The sequence below is a fragment of the Empidonax traillii genome, unplaced genomic scaffold (assembly GCF_003031625.1).
Source record: "Empidonax traillii isolate 1590-97213 ecotype Southwest subspecies unplaced genomic scaffold, ASM303162v1 scaffold386:size1297806, whole genome shotgun sequence".
Taxonomy (NCBI): Eukaryota; Metazoa; Chordata; class Aves; order Passeriformes; family Tyrannidae; genus Empidonax; species Empidonax traillii.
In genome coordinates, this window is record NW_020955579.1 from 958,344 (window position 1) to 984,961 (window position 26,618).

A 26,618-nucleotide genomic window follows, 5' to 3' on the forward strand; every position below is an offset into this window, starting at 1 on the left:
TGGCTTGAGGGTGGCTGTAGTTAAAAGCACATTTCTGTTTGGGTGACTTATACAAAGTATTTCTAAAGGCATTTTTTCCTTACAGTTGCCGTTTGCCTTACTAGCCAAGAATTTTATGGATGTAGAAGTAAGCGTGTAATCATGCCTTTGCAGACTTTGTCAGGTTAATAGCCCCTTGCAGCCCACTATAATGTCAAGGGGAAACTGGAGAAAGAAAATTCCTTTGTGCAAAGTTCTGACTTGTATCATGACATAAAACTTTTTTTTGTTTGCTTTTGCGTGGATAATAAAAGCAGCTAGGTGAAAAAACAAACAAACCAAAACAAAATAACAGAACAAAACCAATTAATATTTTAAATAAGTAACATTCAAAAAAAAAGGAAGAAAAGACAAACTGATTATGTTTCTGAAATTCCAATATGTGATGGTTCTTGGATCTGAAAACTGAAAAGTATGAAAGCTAATCCTGTGTTACATTTCTTGTAAAGACACTGGAAAGTTTTATCCATTCATTATCCTTAAAAGAGAATAGGAAGTTTACCTGTAGAATCTGATGCATTATATAACGTGTAATTTGTTGAAGTCCCAAGTCTCCATTTCACTGGTATATTCCATTTGTAACTGAAATTATTTAAAGGGAAAGAAAATCAAATGACATTTGAAACCAAATGGTAAAAAACCCTCTCCAATATGTCCAGTATGTGGGATGGAGCCACAGCACAGCCTGGCCAAGACTGTGGCCTGGCAGTCAGGGAAGTGGGGCAGCAGAGTCAGGGAAGTGGAACAGCAGAGCAGGCTGTGAGCATACCTGCACAAGCCATCTGCACAGGCCTGCTAAAATTATTGAGCCCTGTTGAGCAGTCAGCTGCTGTTCCATGTTAACGTATAGTTCAAACCCAGGGAGATTTTTCTTCCATCTTAAACCCCTTAGTGACAAGTGCTATGGGAAAATCTAAGTCATCTTAACAACCCTGGGTTAAGCGAATGGTCATTAACTCCCAGAAAATACAAAAATGAAGGTTATGGTGTCTCCTCTTGATAGAAAGATCTATTGTTTTGTATCTGCTAAACAAAATATGTTAACAGATTTAATACACTTCTAGGTTTTACTAGTTCTCTTGTGGAGCTAACTGCGATGAAATTTAGAGTTGTCATTGTTTGGCCAGAAGCTCCAGTACTGTTTCCTCAAGAGAAAGCCCATACGTGATTTTTTTTGATACATAACCAAATTTTTGTAAATGCATTTAATGAGGGTGTGTGATGACCCACCCTTAATGAGAAGGATTTTATTTATTTTTCGTGTTCCTGAGATTACATACGTAAGGACTTTTCCTGAGCATAAGATATGTTAGCTGTGTCCTTCTGTGTTCCTAACACGCAGTGCCAAAGCTATGTATTTGCCCAGCAGCACTAGTTTAAGAGTACCAGTTTTTGAGCATCCATTTCTTTGGAGTGCCAACATGCAGGAGAGGACTCTTTCAAGCCAAGCAAGCTTGGAACAAGCCAGCAGCTCAGAATATTATTCCTGCAGGGTTCACAGAATAAAGCATACTCAGGACGTGGAGTTTTCTCTGCTTAAATGAAACCCTGCACCTGCACGTGAAACAGGCCAGTTCCATCTGGGGTAGGATCTCTCTAGGAGCTTCTCATCCCCATCTGTGATGGTGGAAGTAGGAGGTTTTTATTTTTGGTGCATTGACTTTAGGCAGGGGAGTAAGTCTGTCACAGCCTAGATAATATCAGCATTATAATATATATTATGGGGCTTTTTTTAATTCATTTATAAAAACTGCATATTCAGAAAAAAACTTCCCCTTTCACTTTGGGGATAGCAGGGCCAATACACAGTTTCTGAACAGATTAGGTTAGGAACAGTGCTAGGATTTCTACTTTAGAAATGACAAATCGTAATGTAGTGTAAATGCTGAAGTCAAGCAAAAGTAGGATTCTGGAGTCTGCTATCTCAGAGCATAGTGCAGTAAGTCAAATTTTTTAATACAAGGAAGTAGTTTTGCCTGAATAGTCTGTAACAACACCCTTCAGATGGCATAGTGCTGTACTTTGAGTCTATGAAATCTTCTGCTTAGGTTGGGAGAAATGCAATGTTGCAAATACATGGGTAGTTATCTCTTTCCCACTCTTTGGACACCCATCCAAAACTGCCAATAGCATGGGCCTTCTCATTGCTCAAGTTTTTTTCTTTTTAATCAGAAGGAAATAGAGAGGTCACAACTGGTTTTTCTGTTTCTTCATTTTCTCCTTCACAGAATCACGGAATATTCTGAGTTGGAAGGGATCCACAAGGATCATCAAGTTCAGCTCTTAAATGACTGGCCCATACAGGAATCAAATCCATAACCTTGGTGTTATTAGCACCATGCTCTAACCAGCTGAGCTAATCTCAGGGTCCTTGTTCTTGCCCTTTGAATTAAAAGAGGTAGTAGAAGTTAATGGAAAAATACATTTGTGTGGATTTAGTTGTGCTTCATACTGGCCAGTTTTACTGATTTAATTGATTGGTCCAGGGTCCAGTTCAAGGAACAAAACCTTCCTAACATGGATTAGTTTGAATGTCTTTCACTGAAAGGTTAATGAAGTTGTAGTGCCTTGGAACAGGGGCTGGCTAAGAAACTACTCAATGGCACATCTGAAAAATTATTCATCTGGTTGATACCGTGGTGCTGCACATTTTTCTGTGCAGGTCCACCAACCCACAGGTAGAGTTCATTTCCCTTCAGGTCAGTCATCTGTTATTTAACAAATATGCTCTAATACAGTATCCCACCTGTCTTGAACAGATAGATGAATGTCTGCAGATGGCTGTCTGGTCACTTAAGAGCCCAAGATGGCTAACTTTGACTAGAGAACTATATTTTAAATGGGTAGAATTAAGCAATACAATCCTAAGGAAAAATAGGGAAAAAATAGCTCTTGATGAGGATTAATGAAATTTATACATGACCAGCTACTTCACATTAATTCATGTTTTTAAGACATGCAGAGAAGACCCTGTACTGTATGTGAAGATCCCATGATACATTATAAATCCTAGGAAAGGCAATAAACCACTATTGTGTAAAATACTTGGGTCACAGTATCTGATTTCTGTACAGAGATAATTTTGTCTTAGTTTTCTTAGTCTGTGAGACTATCATTTGCAGGGATTCAACAGATGACTTGCAATAATTTGAGCTGTCTGTGTGCAAATAAGGTTCTCTGAGAGATCCTGTCCAATTGTACTCTTTTGCATTTCAAAAAGAAACCCTGAGACAAAGGGCTGATGTTGTCCTAAATTCGAAATATTTGTATCTAACTTCCTCCTGTCTTTCTTTTAAAATAAATGCTGAGAGCAAGTTTAGCAAGAATGGGTAAAACACAACCTAGATGTATGTCAGATGAAAAGGGTATATGCACAGTATTTCTACCTGTTTGGAACAGACATTTACACCAGGAACTTACCCAAGATCAGATGGAGGATGAGAAGCATTTGCACTGGGATCCAAGAGAAAGCGTTTCTGTTTAAGTACTGAATTATCCCCCATTTCCAAAACAGGGTAGCCCATCTGCCTAGTCCATGTGTCCATGACTTCCTTCACAGGTTTATTACTTGCCTATAAATGAAGGAAGAAGGTTGCAGTGAAAATGCAAATTCAGTACAAAGAAGAAAAAAATTAAATATCTCTGGTATTGAGAAAAAGAAGAGCAGAAAGGGGCAGAGGAAAGAGCAGGTTTAGTACAAAAAAATGCTCCATTAAATCCTTTGATGGTGCCTGTCATTGAAAGAATGAGTTGGAAACTTAAACACAGACAAAAAATGAGAGGTGTGTGGACAGAAGACTGGCCAATAACATGGACAAGAAATACTGAGGAACCTTTGAGGCCCCTTGCACGCTCTAAGATTTCTCAATTTTTTCTGAGGGAATAACTGAACAGGACAAAAAAGACACAGCTAGACTTTTCAAAGCCAGAAGTCTCTTTGCAGTGTGCCCTGTTTTCAGCGTGAAAGAACAGCCAGTATTAACCACTGCACTAATGTAAAATTTGATTCATTATGTGGACTGTGAACGTCTGTCCTAGAAACTGCACCTGGAGAAAGCTGCCACTGTTTCTTCAGGATACCACCTGTGAGGAAAGGGAGCTAGGTTACTGTTTCCTTCTCCAGATGAGGTACGGAGATGCAGAGCACCAGAGAGAAAGTAGGAAGAAGTCCTGCTGAGTAGGAAGAAGTCTGGGACTAAGGAGAAGATGGGAACTAGAAAAGAAACACAAAAGCATGACTTGGGTGATGTGAGTGTCCACAGTGGTGGAAGAAAAGGAAATAATATTAAGAAAGAACCTGGTAGTATGTAAGTGGAGTTTTGGGGGTAATGAGACAGATGGAAAGAAATAGCCAAGCCTCAAAGAAAAGCAACAATCAGAAAATGGTGGCATAGACAATGACCCAGCTGGGACTCAGAAGCTAGAGAGGCAGATAAGCACCAAAATTACTTGGGAATTGATACTATCGAGAGCTTTCAAGAATCTGAATCTGGTTAGAGATAAGGGAGATTATGGGGTGCGTGTGTGTGGTGGATGAGAGGTGTTTTCACAAAATGAAATGAGTTCAAGTTGTGGGGGAAATTTTTATGTTTCAGGCTGTTTATAAACCAGGCCTCTTTTCTTGTTTCATATTCCACTCCCATGGCCTTATGAAAAAAAAAAAAGAAAGAAAGAAAAAAAAATATTTGGTGGAACTAAGTTATACACTGGGAGGCTGCCTATCTTGTGATCTCTTATTGACAGGAAAGCTACAGAATACAAAAAGTTAGAGAAACTGAAATCAGTGGGTGTGATAAAAAACATTTAATCAGAGGGTGTGATACACAACATTTACTAGCAAGGGTTTGGATTGATGTAAAACATACCTCTTCCAGAGCTTCCCAAAATTGTTGTGTCTTGGCATTCTGGAAATGGTGTTTCTTCAAATACGCCTAGAGAGAGGTAGAATACTGTGAAAAATGTTGCAAGGTCTTTCTTTTTGGCTATGAAAACAGTACACGTATTCAGTTGTACAGAGAGCTCCAATCAGTTGCACAGAGTATCTACCCATGGGTGGTAGTGTTGTGAGTAGAATGTTAAATGGATTAATATTCAGCTGCTGAAGGTCCTTTGCTCTCCAATGCATCCCATAACGCTAAAAGTCAGCCTTTTCCGGTGTGACTTGTTAATACAAAATAAATTTGTACTTGAAGAGCTGTTTGTATTTTGTTTGAAGGGACACAAACATACCCTGTTGCATATTTCTGTCTAATGCAAGAGGTTGTTTAGCAGCACGAAGCTATTGCAGGAGATTTACCTAGCTGTGGACTCAGAGTGGAAGTACAAAAGTCTAGTCACCTTAAAGTTGTGATCGAAACGACTACTACAAGGAACAACGGTATCCAGCAAAGTATTTGCACCACCTACATGCTGTTCCTGTCCTAGGTCTCACCTGCCTCTTAGTTTTCCTACTCTGTTACCTGACCCTGGCGAAGTTCAGTCAGTAGATGGTGCTGTTAGTTTCGCTTGTAGCCACAGCTGCCTACGTTGATGCTCGTGAAGGCTCTGAGTAGAAGGGAAGTGCTAGGGTTCTTGGGGACAAGGTGGCTGTATTTTCCCATCCCGTGTAACTGTCTCGATTGAATATATAAAAGCAGAAATAAAGGAAAGTACAGCTGTCTTGTAGCAGCCTATAAAGATGCTGCCCAGAAGGGAGGGAAGTAAGAACAAATGTGGTAAACATGCAAAACTCCGTGGAGACGACTGATGCTGGTTCAGAGGAAAGGACAGATAAACTTTCTCCTTCTGGGAGGGCTCCTTTCTCCCATTTTTTCATTCCATAATTTTGTAGCACCACATTTTTGTCTCCACAAGAAAAGACTATGAACTGTGTAACCCTTTTCTACTCCCTATTACCTTGGCTTTCTAGGGCTAGTAGCGTCCCTGCATCAGGGCACAGATCAGCTTACCTGTAATGTTTCCCTACATAACAGGCTTGTGTGGGTTGGAGGATACTGGCTATATGAAGCTGCAGACGTGCTTTACAGCTGAATGAGGGGATCCTAGCTGAAAACAGGGTAACAGTGGGGTGGAGTAGGTTTCTCCATTAAAAGCTGTCATGAATTTAGGTCCTCACTGGCAGGCTACTAAATCCTAATGCAGTTCACATTCCAGCTTCTGGGGGAGCATTGAACTTCTTCCCCTCCATGTACTCAGTACTGAAATGCATTAAATACTTTTGCTACTAATACCAGGATCTCTGATACTCAGTTTTTGAATAATGGCTTTGCTACTGAGGATGGGCTGTATGTCCGGTGGGTTTTGGTGGCAGCCTTACCCGACAGCCTTCCCGGAAGAGCTCTGGTGTAATCCAGTCTTGAATCATCCTGAGGATAGATGCACCCTAAAGACAAATGCAAAGGGGAGGAGGTTATTCCACACTGCTCTAACACTGGATTTCCGTTCACCTAAAAAGCAACATGTGAATGAGTATTCTATAAGGCAAAAATAGAAACCATCCATCACCCTAAAGAAGCGTTTTTTCTAATTCCTTTGTGGCGTGGCATGTGCCTGCCTGGTGGAGTTTAATTCTGGATGTGGGAATTGGTCTTCAGTTGTGATCAGACACTTGTTTCTAAGTTCAGCTATGTTTGGTGGGAGGGCTCCCGAGTCCTGCTGCTCCACCAGTTTGTGTGAGCAGGGCTCCCTGTTGCATTTTGAACAGGACAGGGGTGAGGGCAGCTGGGGAAGTAGCCCTGTCAGGGGAACAGCCTGACAGAGGCAGTCGCTTCTGCTGGACATCCAACAAGTAGAGAACTCCAAAAATGCTGCAATTCTGAGGCTTTACCCACTGGGGATGCCATCTCAAGATTGAGATTTGCTGAGGACTGGTGCAAGAGCTTTCGCCTCTTAGGCAGGGTAGAATTGGGATCAGAGAAGTTACTTGGATGTCACAGAAAATACCTCCGAAACAATTAGGGTCTTGAAAGAAAACGAAGACAGGAAAGGGAAGTAGAAGAGTCATGTAGAACAAAGAACAGAGTAGGCATAAAATAATAAAAAAAGCAGTGTAAACCCTGTCTAAAATGCAAAATATGATTTTAGGATTAGCATGTTTTCATTTTTTAAACTAAATCAAAGGGCAGCTGAGACCTTATGTTTAAAAATTTAGTTGTCCCGTGAAAACAAGAATGTTATCTGAATTCTCAGTAAATTCTGTTTCCTCTCTTTACATGTCTGAGAATAACGACTGCACAAGTCATGGCAGAGGGACTGTTTGAACAGATATGCCTCAAACTGCTTTCCAGGCTATTGTTGCAGAGTCAAGGTGGTCTGCAGATGACTGTTTTCTGATACAGAAATTTAATGTGTTTGCCACAGAACATGTTCAAAAACAATTCAGTAAAATTTAGAACAGATATCCATTACTGGTAATTATAAGGCTGCTTATGATTAATGGTGATCATAAGGCCATGTATACATACTAGGTTACCTCAGTTCCTCAGCTTTGTCTATCAACCACTTCTTATCTGAAATCACTTCTCATAAACCATACCCTCCCATTTATAATAAAAGTTAGAGTAGAAATACACACTTATTTATGCATTTGGAAACAGTGGAGATTTCTTTTGCTTCAGATTGTAATGTATAGTTAGTTCCTTGCATCTTCTACTACTGTCATTCCTTTTTTTCTTTCATCCTGTCTTTCCCCTCCTCTTTTCATTCCTCTGTAGTCCATGATGGAGTGTGTTTGAGAAAAATTCGTCCTAACAGAATCACTGATTACAGGAACTCCAGTGTTTTAATAACTTTCCTTTCTTTCAACTATTTGGGGAGGCTCAGGAAAGTGACCTACTCTGATGGGGATGTGGGGGCAAGTCTTTATTAACATCTATATAACTTATAGAGAGTCATAGTCATTGCCAAGTATATGACAAGATTTGTTTTTGGCAGAAATATGGAACATGAATCCTAAACTTCTTTAGCTGGGAGACTCTGAAAATGTGGGAGTCCAAGACTAAACTTCTAGTAGAACTTAAGTATCTGTTTTCTGAAAAGATTTGCAAAGTTTGAACTCCAAAGACAGAAATTCTCACTTTTACTTCAATAAAATCTTTGAAACTAAGAGAGAGGATTAGACTGGAAAAGAAGTGAGATGCAATTATTTTGTAAGAGCAGATTAAAAAAATTGTATACATCAATTGTTTAGTCACCAGGTCTACTCTAGTAGAGCTTTCCTAGGCATACGATGCTCTATGGATCATACAACAGTCAGAGGCTCTGTTACAGAATATACTGCAATGGCTCCATAGACCCTTAGGCAATTCATTAGAGTTTTAGGATTGTATGAGCCCTGTAATTGTTCTGGTAAGACTAACAGAGAGCATTCCAAATTATTCTTTATTTGTTTAGTGATGAATATTATCAAGAGAAGATTGTTTTTATAAGAAAAATGCAAAAGAGAAGCCAAAATAAAGCTAAAAAGAAACAAGTTAATTTTGTCACGCATTTATATATAAATACCAGCAGTAATTTGAGCTAAATCTACGCAAATACTTTCTCTTTCAAGCCAAATTATATCCCAAGCCAAATTATATCCCAAGCAAACTGTTCCCAAACAATGCACAAGTCCTCAAGTGTTTTCGGTTAAAAAAAAATGAGTTCATGTAGCAATTATCTAGGCACAATGAGATGAGTAAAAGCTAGGATTTTTTTTTCTCCATTGTTTTTTCAGACCCTGCAAAAGTATGTCTCTTGCTTAGCTCACCACCGACATACATTTTGGTCCAGAATATTTGATTTAGCTCTGTATGTTTCATGACTTTTGTTAGTTTGATTTAAAAACAGTGTTACACAATGCAGGTTTTCACATGGTTTATGATCTGACTGCGAAGCATTTATGATGCAATAAATACTGGCTGTATTGTTGGATAGAGGATTTAACAACTGAAAACATAAAACTGATGGAAATGGATGGATCAAATATAGTTAATAAAAGTAGTAACTACATTTACAGACTGTAACACAGCTGAAGTGAAAGTCAGTGCAATATATACTCTATGTTTAGCTTGGAGGGAAAGCAACAAGCTGGTTTAGTTTCATTTTAAACCCAACAACTCTAGTGGCAGAAGCTACTGATACTGTGATTTCCCTGCAACTCTGCATGCTGTGAGCAGGTCTGCACGATGCACAGTGGCTGACCAAGGCTCTGGCTGAGCTACTCCTCTCAAAAGTCACTTTTAACTGCATCATCACTGACAACAGCTGGGAATGTCCCAGAAGAAAGGTTTGCACAGACACAGCTCAAGTGAATCGGGATTCATGATTCCAAGCACCCCTGACTTTTGTCTCCTCTTCAGAGCCTCCACTTTCTTTTACATCCAAAGTCACAATAGGAGGATATCCTACCTTACTGTAGGATATCCCATCAAACACAGAGGTGATTTCAGCTGGAGATGACACATCAACCACAATTGGGTGGGAAGACAGCAAAGAGTCATCCTTCATCACAGGAAGCACATCTTCAATTAAAACCTGTTCAAGCTGAGAAAGAGAAGACATTAGAATAGAAACAAAGGCAGGAGTATATGCCTAACTTCTCAAATACGTAGCTTGAACTGCAACTTTTCTAGGAAGAGGCATTTGGAAATAAAATGAGATTTCATGCCCTCTAAAGAGGGACTTGCAGACTCCTACTTTACATGAGTGGGGAGGATAAAGTTTTTCCCTAGCTAAGATAAACTGCCTTTTACAAATCCTGTTTTCCTGTGTGTATCAACGCAGGGAACACACACAACACAAACACATCCAGCACACTTTCCCTTCAACCCCAGTAAGCAAAAACATTAGGCTGTGTTACCAATTTCAGCAGGGTGACAGTATTTGTAAAGCATTATGGGCTTCTCTTGCAAAAATGGAGCTAGGTAGGAAGGTAGGAGGAAAGAAGGAGGTAGGGTTCCCCATCCCAAAGTTTACATATTTTTTAAAGTAAGTTTAATTTTTTTTTTAATATTAGGTGGTCAGCAGTCAAAATCCCTGCACATTCTAATAAATATTGACCAAAAAAGGCTAAATTTCAATTTAGTTTTCCTCTTCCAATACTCATTAGGATGATAATATTGAAATGTCACTAGATCTTAAATGATTACAGTATCCAGATACAAAAAAGGGATTTTAAATTTTAAACTCAGTAATTAAAATTTTTCTCATGTAGTTAGAATAGCAGATCCTCTACTTCAAAGTATAAAGTGACCCAGGAATGATTTTTTTTCTCAGCCTTATATGACATGGATCAGAGGAGATATTTATGGGGAGCAGCAAGGGAGGCAGGGAAAGCACCAAGTAGGCACTGCCTGCTTCTGAAGTCACTAGGCTAAGGGGACAGTAGATTCCAACAACAGGCCCAACCTATGCAAAACCTTCCCTGTTCCTTCCACAGGCATATGGTGTATATTTCTTAGTAGGCAGAATCTCATTACACCTGGACACCTGGGGGAAATAGGCATGCTATGTGCTATCACATCTGTTTGGGAGAGGAGGAAGGAAAGAGCAAGAAACCTCCTTAGAATCTAATGCATGTTTAAGGCTGCTCTCTTTGCAACTCCCTTAAAGTGTCTGGAGTTGGTTTTGCTGCGCAGTGTGACTGTAGGCCATCCACTGTCACTACCTACTTTTGCACTGCACAGAATAGAGATATGTCTGAGTTGGAGCATTTGAAATGACAAAATGCTGGCAGAAGCTGAAGGGGAGTCTGATATTTTCCTTGACAAGTAGCCCAAGCTGTGGAGACAGGCCCAGGTTCCCAACCCTGACCAGACCAGATAACAATCATAAGCCCCATGAAGAGAGTATAACTCAATCTCCTTCTTTCAGAGTTAGACTTTTAAACAACCTTGCAAAGTTGCTAAGGCTCCAGAATCCATCTAGATGTTATTTGCCATAATCATAACCAAACACTTGACTCACTTGTTAAAAAAGAATTACTCTCCCTTGCGGACTAAAACTTTACTAGGTTTACCTTGACTAGGTAGAGGAAAAAGCTTAAACCAACATTTTCTTTATGTTGCACTGCACTGTGTTAGTTTTCTACAAATACACTTTGAGTCTTCCTCGTCCTTGTGTAATTTTTATTCCCTTCTGAAATGCTCCTCCCAGTCCCGCCAACCCTCTACAAGACAGAAATAATTACCATTTGCCAATCTGGTTCTGCTGCATCTGCTCCCAGGAACTCAAAATAACTGGCAAATCCTTCATTTAACCACAAGTCATCCCACCAGTCCATGGTTACGATATTTCCAAACCACTACAATTATAAACATAAATATATAGTGTTAGCTAAATAATAAATGTACATTTCAGTATCTCACATCTCCACATACATTAGTCATTTGCTTACTTTTTTGTGTTGCCAGATGAAAATTATCATAACTCTGGGGCTTAAATAGGAATTAAAGCCTTGCCTTGTGTTAAAACATCACTTTTATTATAAAATTGCATATTACTGAGGAGATTGCTAATGATTCATGTGCAACAGAAAATATATTTTTAGTTTTTTTCCTCTTGATTTGATGATTTGTGCTTGTAAGGATATGTTTTCAGACAGCCTCCACAGTGTATAGCTGTCCCTACTTGCTTGCCCAAAAGAGACATCTGCACATGTAAATGAGTTCCTTTAAGATATTTCAGACAGATTTTCATAAGCTGGCTGACAGTCCAGCCCCAAACATCTAACTTCCCGAAAAAAAATTCCAAGGCAGTAGTCATGGTATTTTAAAGTTCTAATGGGGAGCTGTTTTAACATGATAGTTTGCAATCAGATTGTGAGCACACAGAGAAGATCCTTGATGGAGTTACTAACAGTATTTTCAAGATTAAAATATTGTGACTACATATTTGAAACATTTTAAAAATTAATCATGTCCTAAAATGTACCTGATGGACAAGCTCATGGGCTATCACAGCAGCTACTCTCTGTTTGTTGGAAGTGGCTGACTCCTCTGGATCATACAGCAGGTTTGTTTCTCTGTATGTGATCAGCCCCCAGTTCTCCATAGCACCTGTCCCAAAATCTGGAATAGCTATTTTATCTGCATTGAAAGAAAGATAACATGATTACCACTGTATCCTTTAAGCCACTTAGCTTGTCTTCTCTCTGTGTATTTACAGCCTGTGTTGCTTATCATTTCTTATTTTAGCTTACTACTGTGGACTGTAGGCTACAGTTTGTGTTTCAGAAGCAAGGAACTGGCCTACAGTAGATGGATGATAGCAAGTGCCCTGGCTCTGCTGAGATTTGTAGAGCTGGGATCAGTTGCCCTAGCTGAGGATCTGTCCTGTAAGGTGATGCTATGCCACCTTCTGTGAACATGTGCATCATATATTACTGAATTTTAGCTCCAGAAATCATACTAGTGTCTGGGGATGTGCTGCAGGCAGTAGATCTCCCAGAACTATTTGTTGCATAATGAGGCAGGACATTGTCATACTGTTGTATTAAAAGTATTTATTGACATTCTAACTGAAGTAAATCCCCCATGTTGTGAACAGCATCTCTTTCTATGCCTGTTAATTTGTAGGGGTCACTCATTTATGGACAGTAATCAATAGAGATTTAAATGAGAATTGCAGACTTAACCGGACTGGTATTTTCTTCTGCAAATAATGACCACAGCCTTTCTAGGTGGGTTAGTGAAAAAGTACATGTGGATTTAAAACTGAATAGAATGAACAACTCTCACTCCACCCTAAGAGAAGACAGGAATTACTTACTATAAATTAAACAACTTGATTACACAATCAGAACTGATAGTCTGGCAATGGCTTCAGTGATAGTCAAAATGGGGATCACAAGGAGAATAGCAATGCCCGAAACAATAAATCAATGTGAAATACAATATTTAAATGAAACATTATGCAGAAACATATTTGCTTCATCAATTTTGACCTAGGTGACTTCTAATAATGAGCAAATAACATGGTAAGTCAAGATTTGTGATCCAGGAAATAGACACTGAGAAAACCAGTGTAAAATCTACAAAGGTATCTATCTGCTGATACTTCTGATACTGCTGATCTGGGGATATCAGTCCACCTTGTAGTGCAGACAGGCTCTTATACATACTGTGCCTGGCAAAGCCATCAGGCTTTCATGGAAATGAAAGTTTGAATATGAAGCACAGGTGAGATATAGTCCCCATAATTATTCTGGACCAGTGTGTGAAAGAACATGTTGTATTGGTTTCCCTATTCAGTTGTCACTGAAATGCAAAAAGATATTTGCAGTAAACTCAGATGATATTTTGAAAGGAGGAGGTAAAAATCTTTTGTTAAACTAATATAGGTTAGCCTGATGGTACAAACACAAATAGCCAATAAAAAGTTTGCAAAGCACTATTACTTGTCTTCAAAGTTTTGGGTATTTTTTTTCCCCCATTAACATTGCTTTGATTTGTTTGCAGTTAGTGTTTTTCCATCCTTTTAAGTTTGTGAGCCTAGCTGAATTATATCTTTTAAGGTCTTAGGAGGGGGCATTTCCAAAACGCTGATTACATTCCCAACTTTATTAGTTCAAATTGCACAAATCAGATCCATAGTCCAGATATTCCAAGATAAAGGATGCCCAAATACACTACTTCCTCTATGCTTGTTTTGTAACCATGGGCAAAATTTGAGAGTGTGCCTGGTCTTGTTTATTTCTGGGTCTTTATTTAGCCCAGCAGTAGAAACTACAAATTAAACTCTGGACCACATTCATCTTTCTAAGAAGTCAATACACACCCACTTTGCACTAAGGTTAATAAATAATATGACATACTCTCTGGCAGTTTACATCTTCACTTATCTCACTGCTGACTTTTGTCCAGAGGTTCCCATGGAAGTTGTACATATTTTTATGAAATTTCTGTTTCTGTTTTAACTCATGATGTTCCTTTGCTGATGACACCAGTGCCTGCCCTGTTTTTCCACAAGACACTTTGAAATAACCATGCCAAGACCAGTGCTTCAGTTCAGCAAACCAAACCATGAAAACTGGTAACTAAACCGTTACTGAGACCAACTCTCCCACCGTGACATTTAGGAATATCTTGAACTACAATGGCACAGTTTGAAAATATCCTGACATAATATCAGCAGTTAGCAACATAATGCTTTCATTCTGTTTTCCACTAGAGCACAGAGACCTGTAGGAGCAACATAACCATGACACTGCATTAACAAAATGAAAAATATAAATATTAATAATTACCTAGTTTGGGAAGGGAATAGCTCAAATTAAAGTAGTCTTCAAAGAAGTCGAATACAGCTTTTGTTACATCTGCTGCATATCGTGCCGTGTGTATTTGCTGTGGCTGGGCATAAACTCTCAGCTGTAAAATAGAGACAATTAGAGCAGTTTTCAGTTAAAAGAAATCAGAAGGTGTCAAGCATTGAAAAGGCATTTAGTGTACCTACCTATAACACAGGAGGTGTTCTCTAAAAGACATGGCCTAAATGCTGAATCCTGTTCCCTAAAACATTTATTCAACAGAGTTTTTCAAATATTGTACATAAGAGAGGCCAAGCCAACATAATCTGTGCACACTTTCCACAGTATACCTAAACTGTAAAACTGGAAAGACGCATGTCCAGGAGATCACAGCGGCCAAGCTTGGAGCAGGGCCCGGATGCATACCAACCCCACTTCCCCAAGGACTGGTTTTCTCCAGAAGGAAACCTGGGCAAGCACACTAAATAGGGATCCACTTGTTCTGAGCACTTAATTGATCTTGACTGATCCCATCAGATCAATCTTTAGGAGCACACCTGTATTGAAGTGCATCTGAAGCCCATAACACTTCAGTTTTTCAACTTCTTCCTATCTTTTGTACCTACTATCATCACAGATTCCTCTTGGCCTTGTATGTTTGAAGATCTCAAACCCTCTGAAGACAGTGCATTTACCAGACCTGTCACTCTTCCCAGATTCTGGCCCATGCAGGACCTTGGGCCAAACAACCCCCCAGTCACAGCTATGCTGCCTGCTGGGTTGCTGTGCCCCAGGAAATCACAGCCGAAAATCAGCTCTTTCTTTTCCCACCAGGCAAATCCAGGAAAACTGGCATGTTTGGTAGTCCTGTGTGTGATGAGAGACCATTTCTGTTCTCCTCTTGCATATCTGAATGCAAAAAAATGGTGTGTTGGATGTATCCGTGAGGCTTGGTGCCTGGAACTACTTTGGCTGGTACTGTCAAGCAATAGAAAAACTCAAGCTCTGTAGAACTAGAGACCTTATGGCATCCATATCCATGAGGAGGAGGCCTACAGCTTGAAAAAACCTTTTGGGACATTATCTCCACATTCTGAAGAAAAAGTTTGAATTCAGAATTATGGAATCTCCTGAGGGTCTTTCCCTCAATCTCTTTGTCCCAAAGCTTATGGGAGCTGTAGGCTGTTCTCTTCACTGATCCTAAATATTTCCACCTTGGAAAGTAAGAGATCTCTATATGGAGAGAATTTTCTGGTTTTAGGAAAAATGAACCATCTCATTTTGCAGCTGTATGACTCTTATGAATGGAACACATTCATCTGGCTATGTCGGTGTGGCTTGTTTACTCCTCAGTGCTGTCTTACAGCCAGGCATTTAGGGCCCAAGCTGAGCAAAGGAGCTGGTCTATTTTAGGAGCTCCCTCAGAGTCTGACTACGCATTGATCTCAATACCATGAAATTACACTTCCTCCAATGAGAGAGGAGGATGGGAAAGCGGTTAGAAATAAAGCTGGAATGAAAAAAACAACCCCAAAAAAAGCTTATGAGATTCAACCGGGAATCCATTCTAGCCAAGGGATTTCCCCCAGGGTCAGTTTGCAATTACAATCTGCAATTTCCACTTCTGTAAGCTCTTTACCCAATTTAGCAGCCTTCAGTCCCCTAGCTGATCCATATTAATGGTTTCCAAAACCTTCAGCATCCACTAAAACTGACTATGGGTCTCATTTGTATAATCTCCTCTGTGATTTTCTAAACCAGACATTTGGTACCTGACAGGTAATCAGCTCAGGAGCATTGTTTCCAGCTGTAGGCACATCTCCCACCATCAATTCCATTAATGTCTTCTTTAGGGCTTTCAGAGTGAATGGCAGAGTTTTTAAATAATTTACCTTGCCTTGTGAGCTGTATGTTCTTGCTGTTGTTTATGAAAGTAATTTAAGGATCGCATGGATACTTTCTGTTGGACTTTCTGTTGCTAGAAATTTACGAGACAACTATGGATTTTTCTTTTCAACTGCTCGTGAATCTAAATACCTCATTGTTCAGCTGAACCTCAAAGTTCTTGGACACCTTGGAAAGGTGTTTAGGGAACCTTGGAAAGGTTAGAAGAATGACTTTCTAAATATCTGATTTAAAACTGTAAGGATTGTCTGGTTTTCCTAGGTAAAAGGTACTTTTTCTTGATAGAGTTTATGTGATTCCCTTTAGAGTTTATGTGATTCCCTTTATTAAAAACAATCTTATACATGTATGTTTTATTGGTAAAACTATGTCCATGTGAAGAGAAAGGAAACAGTTATGATTTTAACCTCGTTTAAACCCCAGGGTTTCTAGTGCAGGCAAGTCCTGAGGCGTTGTTTAGTGAACAGCATTAATAAAATATGTAGTAACCAAGGCCTGAATTAGAAGATATTTCTTCAGGCAACCTCTGTACTGACATGAATACCCCTGCTTCTACACACACACACACTTTAATTACCATGTTTCAGTGAATGCTCCCTTCTATTTAGAAAAGCTACAAGCAGTCAGGAACATTGTGGGCTTTACTGTTTTGCTTGGGGAAAAAAAACAAATATTGACCTCAGCGCTGTACTCTGGAGCGTGGCACGGACAAGCAGAAAAAGTTAACTTTTGCAACTAGAAAATAGTGTTACACACTTCTTCAGTACTATTTTTTCCCCCTACCACATTATTTTCTGCACAAAAAGCTACAAAATTCTGCTTCTTAAAATAACTAAACTCTAGAGAATATCTATTGAGGCCAAATAGTTCAAGTCCTGTCCCTGATAGTGAGTGGATCAGTTTTGTTGAAGAACAACTGGTTAACAAAATTGTGTGATTGGGTAGCTTAAAAATGTGCTCCTGTTCTGCAAATTATTCAGCCAAACAGCAGAAAACTAAGCATATTACATCTCTATCTCAAACCAAGCTCCATTTGCTTGTCTAAGTGTAATTTAACTGTAGCTATTTGTCAAGAAATAATGTAAGCATACAGCATGATAGTGTTTAGGGCACAGAGGAGGGATGCCTCAGCACAGCACTGTGCTAGGAAGTCTTTGCTAAGAACTGAATCAGAACTTTGGAGATTTTATGAGGCAGATTTTCACATCAGTGGACAGCCTCAAGTAGGGAAGGACTGGCTGAGCTTTTTTGGGTAGGGAAACTCAGGAAGAGCTAACTTGCTAGGGGAATGGTGGCCTGGCTGGGGCTTTGTTATAGATTCCCTGCCCATTTGTGTCGCTGTCTCCAGAAAAGGAGGAAAGCACTGCTGGCTCAGATGAACCACAAGACCACATTTTACATAAGAGGAAAGGAAGAGGAAGCAGCAATAGCATAGAGCCCTGGGATCATCCTCAGTGTCAGATGAAGGAATAAACTAAACCTAATTAACAGCATGTTGAGCATCCCAGTCTAAATTTAGGCTAAATGAGGAGTTTATGTTGAGGGGTAAATTATATTTAGGATTCCAGTTTGTGAATCAGCGTAGTGTCTTGTGACTTCTTTATCTCTAATCAGCTATATCTTCAGGAGATTTGAATCTGAGCAAGAGTTAGACGGGACTGCCTTCTGCATCTAAATAAAGGAGCTATTTTAACTTTATGGATTTGGATTCAAACCCATGCACTTCATTAGGGCACCTACCAAATATCCAGCTGTTTAGGCAGACACTATCACTTCTATACTTATTTGTAAAGGACTTACACTGGGCAGTTGCCTGTAGCAGCCGTTGTAAAATAAAGAATATCAAAGCCAACACGTAATGGCACACAGCACTGTAGTCCTACGTCTCTATGCCTGTGATAATATCAAATGCATCGATTCATATCTTTTAACCCACAGAAATCTATAAAGTTTCCGTTTCCACGGCCTGTGACTCTGCTGCACCCCTTGACTTGTAGAATCCTTCAGACACTGATCTTCAAGTCAGGGACAAGGTCAGAGAAACAGTGCTTCTTCCTCATCTGTGTGCCCATATGGGAGGCACTGACTGAGATCTCACAAAGATGGGAGGCAGGGAAGGACTGCAAAACCCTTTATGTAGTTAAGGTCAGAGGGACCACTGTGAACACCTAATCTGATAAAACAGGCTGTATAAAATAGACTTCGGGAAATGGAAAAATATGTTCCTGTTTTTATAAATCAAGATTTTTTTTGTTTTAAGTGCAAATCAAGGTACATCTGTCATCTGAAGCATGTTCAGGTTGCAGTAGGACTTACAGGTTTCCCACTACGGGATATTCTCTCTTCATAGATAAACTGGTGCACTGCAAAGCATACCAAGTAAGTGCTCATGGGAACTGACTTCTGGAAAGTTGTTCGATTCCAGCCATCACCGAGTTGTACAGTTTGCTGCAAAAATGGAAAAATAACCAGTTTGATTTTTGGAATTGCAAACACATGCCAATGAGGGTACAATATTTGTATGAAGGCTGCAACTATGTAGGAATGATAAATCACCTCTCCAGGTTCACCTCCTCTGGCATCTCATTGCTGCAGGTGTGAGAACGGAAATGGTTTTCCTCTGCAATACTGCAATACATGAAATGGGACTTCATTTTTCTGCACTAAATAAGTTTACTTAATTGTAATTTTCATCAGGGATTTGAAATCATTTGCAAGAACAGGAATTTTTCTGATGTATACTGCTGTGTTTTGTTCTTGCAATACTTGCATAAAATAACATCACTTTGGGCAGATCAGAGAAGAAACTGAATTCTCTCCTCTCAAATATATGCATCATGTATGAGTCAGGGGTTGTAGAGATGCTACCTGGGATAAAGACCAGAGTCATGAATCTATCCTGAATTCATTCAAATACAAGTGAACACTGTTAACTGCTGGGTGGCTTAAATGTACATAAAATGTAGTGCTTCCTTGATTTTCCCAAATGTCCTTAACTCTCAAATGATCCATATGGCCAAACTTTCATCCTGTTGTATATCATTTATCCCATAAATATCTATTTCTGTTACTCATTTTGTGCTATTGTCTGATATTTTTTTGCGCTTCTGACTGGATGACTAACTTAAAGAGGACAAAAGCAAAAAGAATATAAAAGACACTAGCTTTCTAGAGATACAATACTTCATGATTTTTTTTTTATAAATACAATACAAATAAAGCTCAGATGGTGAATGTTACAGGTAATGTGATTCTATGAGAAAAAACCCTTTTCACAGATATTCATAACCCCTTTTTGACAGAGATATTCACAGTTTCCTTTTCCATTAATTGACTTATCTTGATATCTTTTTTTCTTTCTACAAAGTCAGGACTTAAGTGGAAAAAAATATTTTTAAAAATCAAATCCAGTGAAAAATACAAATGAAATGTACAAGTTTCTGATTTTGCTGAGCTGTTTTTGCCATGCTGATTATATACCTCCACACCACAAAAACTGCTACAGAACATGTAACACACAACATGCCCTGCATTTACAAACTACTACATTTCAATCTGTTGAAAGGATGTTTCCCGAAGATCTTTCACTACCAGGACCAGAGCTACTGATCTTGTGAGCACACCAGATATAAAAGTGCCCCACTATAATCCCCAGTCAAACTTGAGTATGAATTCAGCATAATTCGCATTTTCTTATCTGTACTTGGTTTTTTAGTAAATTAATTTAGAAGCTGTAGCTAGCCCTTAATAAGCTTATTCTTGTATGTCCATTCTAGAGGCAAGGTCCACATGTCAAGATGTAAAGTAAATCTCAAAACCCGCTAAATCTTCATAACATCTAGTCTCATCCCCTTACCTTCCTTGGTCGTACCCTCCCTTATCTGAGGTCTGTGAGGAAAGGTACAGCACTCTCCTTTCATGTGTTGTTCATCAAAGTGCCTGGTCTCTTTTAGGTATCACAGAAATGCCTTTAATAACAATGGGTCAGAGCTTTAAATTTGCAAAGGATATGGAAGGCATCTGTATTAGGTTGGTAATACTTATCTCTGCTGCATTGCTAGGAGAAAAGTTTGGGGGACTAAATAAAATAGTACACGGTAAAGCAGACCTTTGTTTTCTGGGTGGGGAAGCAATTTGGGAAGATGAAAATGCCAAAAGCCTGGAGGCTGGAAGCTCTTTTTTTTTTTTTTTTAACTTGGCACTTTATCTCCCACTACAGAACATATTATTAGAAATTACACAATGGACTACACATTCAGTTGAACTATTCATTAGAAAGTCTCTCATCTGAAAGCCATTCAATCTTCTTCCAGAAAACCCAGAGGTAGATAATTGATGCTGTTGAATTTCATGCAAAACTTGGAATTTGACACACTTGGTCCAGAAATGGATTATTTACAAAATTATAGACATGATGGAATGACAAGTGTCCAAATCCATGAACTGACAGATGGGATTTCAGATCCTGTATCATTAAAAATAATAATCCTAGACTTCCTTGCTAGAAGGATTCTTTGCCATTAGATTGTGATCAGCAGACCCTCGCTTTGGACCATTATTTAGTTTTAGTGATCATTTTAGACTTTCCACCTGGGAAGAAGCTGTCTTCCAGAGTATTCTTTCTCAGAGTCCATCCAGTTTGACTGGAGAACCTGCCATCAGCTATTTATAGTTAGTAAGGGACACTCACCCAGAATATCTGAATACAGGATCAGCTAACTAAAGACAGGAAACATGTTTTATTTCTGCTTTTGATTTGACTCTGTATTGCCATGTTGTGTCCTGGCAGACCACCATGAGTCCTAACCAACCAACCAGTTCTGTTCTATGGAATATTTATTAACCTTTAGTTTTGCACTGTCCAGGCGGCAGAGTCTGTGAACACGCAAGGACCTTGCTATCCCCACCACCATTCCAGTGGCTTTGCAGAACCATTCCACTTAGGCAGCAGAGCTGCAAAATACATACCTGTACAGGCATGTTTGAAAGTGCTTGGTACGTATCTTGATGGATGATAGATATGTTGTAAGTTGCCTTTTTGTTTGGCTCGTCAAAGCAGGGAAATGACTTCCGTGCATCTGTTGGCTCATGATCAGTAGCTGCAATGCTCCTTAAACAAACAACACATTGGCAAGCCTTCATTATATAGCTTTGAAATATTGTCTGTGATTTCTAAGTATATTTTTTTAGCAATTTCACAAACTAAATTCAACTGCAAGTGTTTGTGTGTACTTGTCCATTCATAAAACCAGGTGACATCAGAAATATACAAGCTGACATCCCATAGGCAAGAGTAACATATAAGTCAAAGCCTGTAATCAACATTCTCTAGGTTTCAGAGCAAAAGCTAAAGGAAATTGCTTATCATCAAACACTTTTAGGAGCCGGGCAGTAAGATGGTAAAAATTTTGTTTACCCTCCTAATATGCTGTTCCACTGATTTATGCACCTAAAATAAAATACTGATGATATCACCTGAAAGGAAATCAAGTCACTCCACACATCATTTACCCACTACAGCATATCTTGGGATTGGAGTTCTGAACATATCCTGAGACAACATCTTGAAATTGTGTAAATGCCACTAAAATCTCCTCCTGCCTATGCGTTTCTTTTCCTGCATTTACCACATACAGCCTTCTGTTGGGGCTGTTATGCTTCCCTGACTCCATTAGTGAAACTGCTGGAGAAAGCGTGGAAAGTTCAGCTGAACGTCCTAGTACATAACTGCTGCTACGCAATCTGTGTTGGGGGTTTAGAAAGTCATCTCAGTTGTGCAAAATCAGCTGGAGGAGCTGAACAATAGGGGTCACGTAAAAACATAAGGTGAAGGTTGTGAACATTCATATCATGTGCTTGCTTCTTGCAGTGACATTGGGCTTTCCCATTAACAAACCATACAGTGGTAGAATGTGTTCTCAAGTAATTGATGGTGAAAGGGATCACAGATGCTTCTTCAATTAATCTGGAATGTCAAGCATTTTCTGACAGCACTTCTACAGCTGTTCCAACTATATTAAGGTAGTTTTTCTTTCCAAAAAGTAATTAAAAGTGTACACCGTAAATTACAAATCTGCAGCAATCCTACAAGCTCACTTGACAATGAATTTTTCAGTGTTTCTGTTGCCCTTGGCATTTCCCTGTGACGGTTAAATACTATACTGGTCATTAGGAACTTGTAGCAGCAAGGGTCATTTACCAGTCTGACGGAGGTAATATGTCTGGGTTCTCTCCATTCATGTTCATTGGAATAGTAACTCAAAAGCATAAAGAACATTCACCTTAAAATAATTTCAGACTCGATAGAGTTTTTTTTGCTTGGTGCATTGTTTGTTGTCACTCTCTATTTTGTAGGATTTGAAAGCTATTTCACAATTAAATTAACTCCAAGCCTCCAGGGCAATGCTTCACAGCTATTGCTTAAAAAATTGGCTATATATTTTGACACATTTATGTCTTGTTCCTACAGACTGATAACACTGTGATATTTCTGTTGATTTATAAGGTGATAATCCATCTATCCTTGTATGCTTGTGGAGGCAGACAGATATTAGGAGTGCAAAACCTTAAAGCTACCATTCCTTTAGGCTAGATGATGAAAACTCCAGACTACAGCATACATAGAAGTGGCATCAGAAACTCAAAATATCGTAATTTCCTTTCAAACTGCATAACAGGATTCCCAAATGAGGTGTTCTTTTCCCTAAGCCTCTCAAGGATCCCAGACTTAAAGGCATGTTCAGTACATGTCTACCTGTTTTCAACAAAATGTAGTGGTAGATTTGAATTTAAGCAACAGCAGAGCCTGGATATGTGCCCAGTTTGTAAACAAAAGGCGTTATAGCAATGTTTTGGCAAACCTTTGCCTTCACAGATAGACAGCTGGGGAGCAGCTCATTCTGGGAGCTGACTTTCCAGTTGTTATTAATTCTCTCAAAAGATCCTGCTGCTTCTAACACTGCACAGAAGGGAAGGTTGAGTAGGTTAATTACATGTTGGATTGCATTTTCACCTCAGCCCTCTTCTCTTTAATATTCGCTATTAATAGACTTGGTCATCGTTCTTACCTGGTCTGATTTGTATTTACTTGCAACATGATAAGAATGGAACTATTTGGGTTGAAATTTTCCAAGAGTGATGTCTACCTCAGGCAAAGACAAAATAAAAAAGCTAATTCCAGTCAGCATTGTTTTTCAGTAGAAAACCAGGGGAAAATGCAGTTTTACTGAATAATAAAACTCTTCCCTTGCCCTCCTTTCTCACCCCATCTATCACCTCCCCTCATGCTGCAGAGCTTGTTTGGTGGTTGCATTAATTTCAAAGCTGTACTTACCACTATGATGTACATCACCTCTTCCATCCCCACAAGCAATCTACCACATACAAAACATTTCAGAAGTCACCATTCACTCATTCTTACTAAAGCCCTTCTCAAGCCTAACAAACAAACTCACATGCTCAAGTTCCTTTCTGTATTGAGAGTTTTCAGACTGCTGGCTAGGATCATCCCTGCAACTGTAGCTTCCAGCCAAGGAGGAACAGTCAAAGTGAGCTCACATTTTATATTTTCTTTAGTTTGTGAAGTTCCCCTTTTCCGCTGACATTTCCCTTTGAGGGAAAGGCACTCACCTCTCCTGCTCTGCAACTCAGGAGACCTGTGTTCTGGTCCTGCTTTTCTGGTGTTGTGACAGGTCTGGAGCTATTACTTTAATATCTAGGTATCCTTCACCAATAAAAGGGAAGTAACACACCTCAGCTTAGAAGTATCATAAGAAGTTGCACTTTAGAACTGCTGTGGAGATGTCAGATACTCAAAGTATAAAACCAAAGCACCTTTGAAGTGAGAGCAATACTGAAGTCAGAGGAGGAGGAAAACAAGGGGGAAAGAGCTGTCTGGTGTTCGAGCTGTTCACTACATAGCTTCTTCGTAGATCAGATAACTATTTTTAGCTAGGAAAAATCAGTGCTTGCTTTATCCTCTGCCTCTCAGATTTGCTGGTGTCAGTACCTGTCACCGCTGCTACTCCTGGCATTGCCTGTCAGTGGTTGAATGAAACTGATTTAACTCTCACTCATGACACCATTGTCCCAGGAGGGCAAACAAGTGCCATGACAACGAATCAGTGCTTGTCTCCATGTTCCTGTTACAGGGCCTTGTAGAAGTCTAGCTAGGTTTATCTTCTAGGCCGTAAAGGCTGGAATGAGTCACTTCAGAAATGTAAATACTGGAAAATGGATGAGTGTCCTCTCTATACATTAACTGTGAAGAAAAGCCTTTGAAGGGTGGGCAATGGCTTTTTCGAGCTTTCGCTGGAGTGCTAATCTGGCAAATGGAATGGGTTAGCTGAACTGGCAGAGGCTTTGTAATCTTTCAATAACTATTGGTATATTAATAAGAAAGAGACAGAGCACAAAAAAAAACCAAATCAAAGGTAATCTTAATTGTTTGGATTTTCCTGTACATAATTTAAACCATCCGCAGGAGGGACAGAGAAGTTCTGGTTTGAATATTCCTCAGGCTTACAACATCAAGGAGATATCATATCAGGAAAACTATCAGAAGAGTATTTTACACCAAAACTGTTACCTTGGAGTGACAGGAAGAGAGTGCTGATAGTTGTATGCTATTTATTGTACAACGGAGATAAAAACAGGCCTCAAACTTTCCAGCTCTCTGAGGGAGCAATTCAAGTTCAAAGGTTCAAAGGTAATCTGGGAGCAGGAGAATTTGAAAAGGCTTTTCAGAAAAATAATAACAAACCCCTCATCTCTCCAGCCACATTCACTAGTCAGCAGCCAAAGGGGTTTGAATACAGCGTTTTCCTTAGGGGAATGAGAAAACTAAAGAACAGCCCAGAAATGTCAGCAAGATGGTGAGAAGCAAGAGTGAAAAGCTGAAACAGGAATAGAACAGGCCTGAGCAAGTAGAAATAAAGAAAGTTTAATAAATAAAAGAAAAACTGTTTTACTTGATCGTTCCGTTCTCAGTATAGGTGGTCCTATAAAACCCAACCAGCGAACCATTCAGCCAGCCTTGAAACTTCAGGGTGAGCACATAGGGATCACTTTGATCAGTGACAGGGAGCTCTGCTGCTGCCTTCATCACTATGTATTCCTGTGGGTTGTACTCAAAGCAATCACTCAGAGCAATCTGCTGTCCTGAAGATTTCTGGAGTGTGGGCATTTCTGTAATCTTGGTCTCTCGCAGGTGAAGCCACAGGGAGCTGGTAGGTTTTTCCAAAACAATAGAAATATTGACTGTCCCACTGTAAATGTCTGCCTCCATTTCAGGCTTGATTTCCAGATCATAGTGGACAGGCTTGACATAAGTGGGCAGCCTAAAACCTGTCCACTCTCCAGTCTCGTCTTTGGGAGGACAGGGACCCAAATCCACTGGGGGACCAGGCTGATCTGTTGTTGGTTTCTCTGTTGTTGGTTGATTTGTTGTCGGTTGATCTGTTGTTGGTTGATCTGTTCCCTCTGGAGTTTCCTGAGATTTAGGTCTGCTCAGTCCCACACCAAGCCCCACGGCAAGACCTACAACGACCACAACACCACAGATGATAGCCACATGCTTTGTCTTCATGCAGTACCTCTTGGACTTCTCATCCTCAAAATCCATGCCCTCCATCTCTGCTCCCAGGTCCACTCTCAGAGCAAAACATTAACTACAAAAAAAGGTTATTAGTCACTCCAACACTTGCATTCAGTAGACTCAGCAGTCTTGGTTTGTATTTTAATTGTGTAGCTATAGCTGTTCTCTGCCTGTCTCCCTCACCTCGCTTTCCACGAGACACTCAATTAATTAAAGACAACATGCACTTGGAGGAAATGTGAATGATCAAAAGAAGTGCAGCTGGGCTGAGAGAAGGAGGGAACTGACACAGAAGAACATTGTTCCTGCCGTGCTACCCTTATAAGCAGTGCAACCCCACCCCCAGCCCCTCCTGTTCTGGCCTGAGTTAAATATAAAACAGTGCTATGTTAATCAGCAGTCAGGACATGATCAGATGCCAAAGCTCTGTCAGCAGCTTTCAGAAAGAGTTTGCAGATAGAGGTGTAACTGCTCTAAATCCTCAGCCTTCACCACTACCTCTTCCTTTTTTTTTTTTCTCTGCTATGTCTTGTTTAGGTTTTTGAGGTTTGGGTTGGGTTTTTTTCGGTCTTACTAAAAAAGATTTTCTTGAACTTCCACCCTAGAGGTTGTAAAACGACCAAACTCTCAAACTCTCAAAAATCCAGCAAAAATCGCATATATCTTTCAATTGTTTCTCCTCTTTTCTTGGCTCATTTACCTTTGCCAAGTAATTCAAGGCAGTCACAGACAGATGAATGCACACTGGAATGATAAATTTTGATCACTGACTTCAGACTTTAAAAGATGTCTAATTCCTCTTCCCCTCATAGGGCCAGTTTTCCAGGAGATTGATCATAACCATGCATGCAAGCT

The 26,618-nt window shown here is 39.6% G+C and overlaps 1 protein-coding gene across 2 annotated transcripts in view; it reads right to left on the bottom strand.

Annotated features, from left to right (window-relative positions):
• Positions 1-26,041, bottom strand: part of ENPEP (glutamyl aminopeptidase) — a 33,020-nt gene extending 6,979 nt beyond the window's left edge. Inside the window, exons 1-12 of one of the 2 annotated variants that reach the window (XM_027893359.1) lie at positions 25,622-26,041; positions 25,138-25,591; positions 21,137-21,278; positions 18,485-18,616; positions 14,264-14,384; positions 11,950-12,104; positions 11,207-11,320; positions 9,427-9,561; positions 6,356-6,421; positions 4,905-4,970; positions 3,460-3,611; positions 542-621 (exon numbers count right to left, since the gene is read on the bottom strand). In XM_027893359.1, the coding sequence (XP_027749160.1) occupies positions 542-621; positions 3,460-3,611; positions 4,905-4,970; positions 6,356-6,421; positions 9,427-9,561; positions 11,207-11,320; positions 11,950-12,104; positions 14,264-14,384; positions 18,485-18,616; positions 21,137-21,278; positions 25,138-25,591; positions 25,622-25,799 (1,795 nt within the window). In that variant the 5' untranslated portion in view covers positions 25,800-26,041. Of the gene's footprint in view, positions 1-541; positions 622-3,459; positions 3,612-4,904; positions 4,971-6,355; positions 6,422-9,426; positions 9,562-11,206; positions 11,321-11,949; positions 12,105-14,263; positions 14,385-18,484; positions 18,617-21,136; positions 21,279-25,137 lie in introns of both variants that reach the window. The other variant, XM_027893358.1, reaches the window with a different exon arrangement.
• Between the last annotated feature and the right edge of the window lie 577 nt (positions 26,042-26,618).